This window comes from Rhagoletis zephyria, unplaced genomic scaffold (genome assembly GCF_001687245.7).
Source record: "Rhagoletis zephyria isolate East Lansing unplaced genomic scaffold, Rhagoletis_zephyria_1.1 Rzeph_scaffold_06280, whole genome shotgun sequence".
Classification (NCBI taxonomy): Eukaryota; Metazoa; Arthropoda; class Insecta; order Diptera; family Tephritidae; genus Rhagoletis; species Rhagoletis zephyria.
Genome location: NW_016163363.1, coordinates 14,786 through 15,204, shown reverse-complemented (window position 1 = coordinate 15,204; position 419 = coordinate 14,786). Strand labels below are relative to the sequence as shown.

General features: G+C 37.5%; 1 protein-coding gene across 1 annotated transcript in view; it reads right to left on the bottom strand.

The window, feature by feature from the left end:
* LOC108373020 (uncharacterized) overlaps positions 1-171 on the bottom strand; it is a 2,434-nt gene extending 2,263 nt beyond the window's left edge. The window contains exon 1 of the mRNA XM_017628857.1: positions 7-171. Within this exon, the coding sequence (XP_017484346.1) occupies positions 7-159 (153 nt within the window). The 5' untranslated portion in view covers positions 160-171. The remainder of the gene's footprint in view (positions 1-6) is intronic.
* Between the last annotated feature and the right edge of the window lie 248 nt (positions 172-419).

Below are 419 nucleotides of genomic sequence, written 5' to 3'. Positions count from 1 at the left end.
TGTCATGTGAACGACTTGGAACACGATTTCATCGTTGGCGAAGCCATCAGTATACTCGTCGGAACAATGTGTGTTGTCATCTTCAGCTTCTATTACAGATGCAAATTCATTACCACTGGCATCGCAACCAGAATTTGCACTTTCTGGTCGTATTAACATCGGATAGTAATAATCTACTTGGTTATCGTTACTGACTTTATGTTCATTTTTGAGAAAAAATACATCCCGACTTATAATGATCTCGCTCTTTTGAGGATTATATAATCGAGATGCTTTGCTTTCGGCACTATAGCCTACCATAATACACTCAAGTGATTTTGGGTCTAACTTCTTTACTTTTTTCTTTACTTATATGCACCATTGCTGTAAGTTAGGTTTTTTTTAGACCAAATTTCCTCAGGACTGCGGGTACTACATCT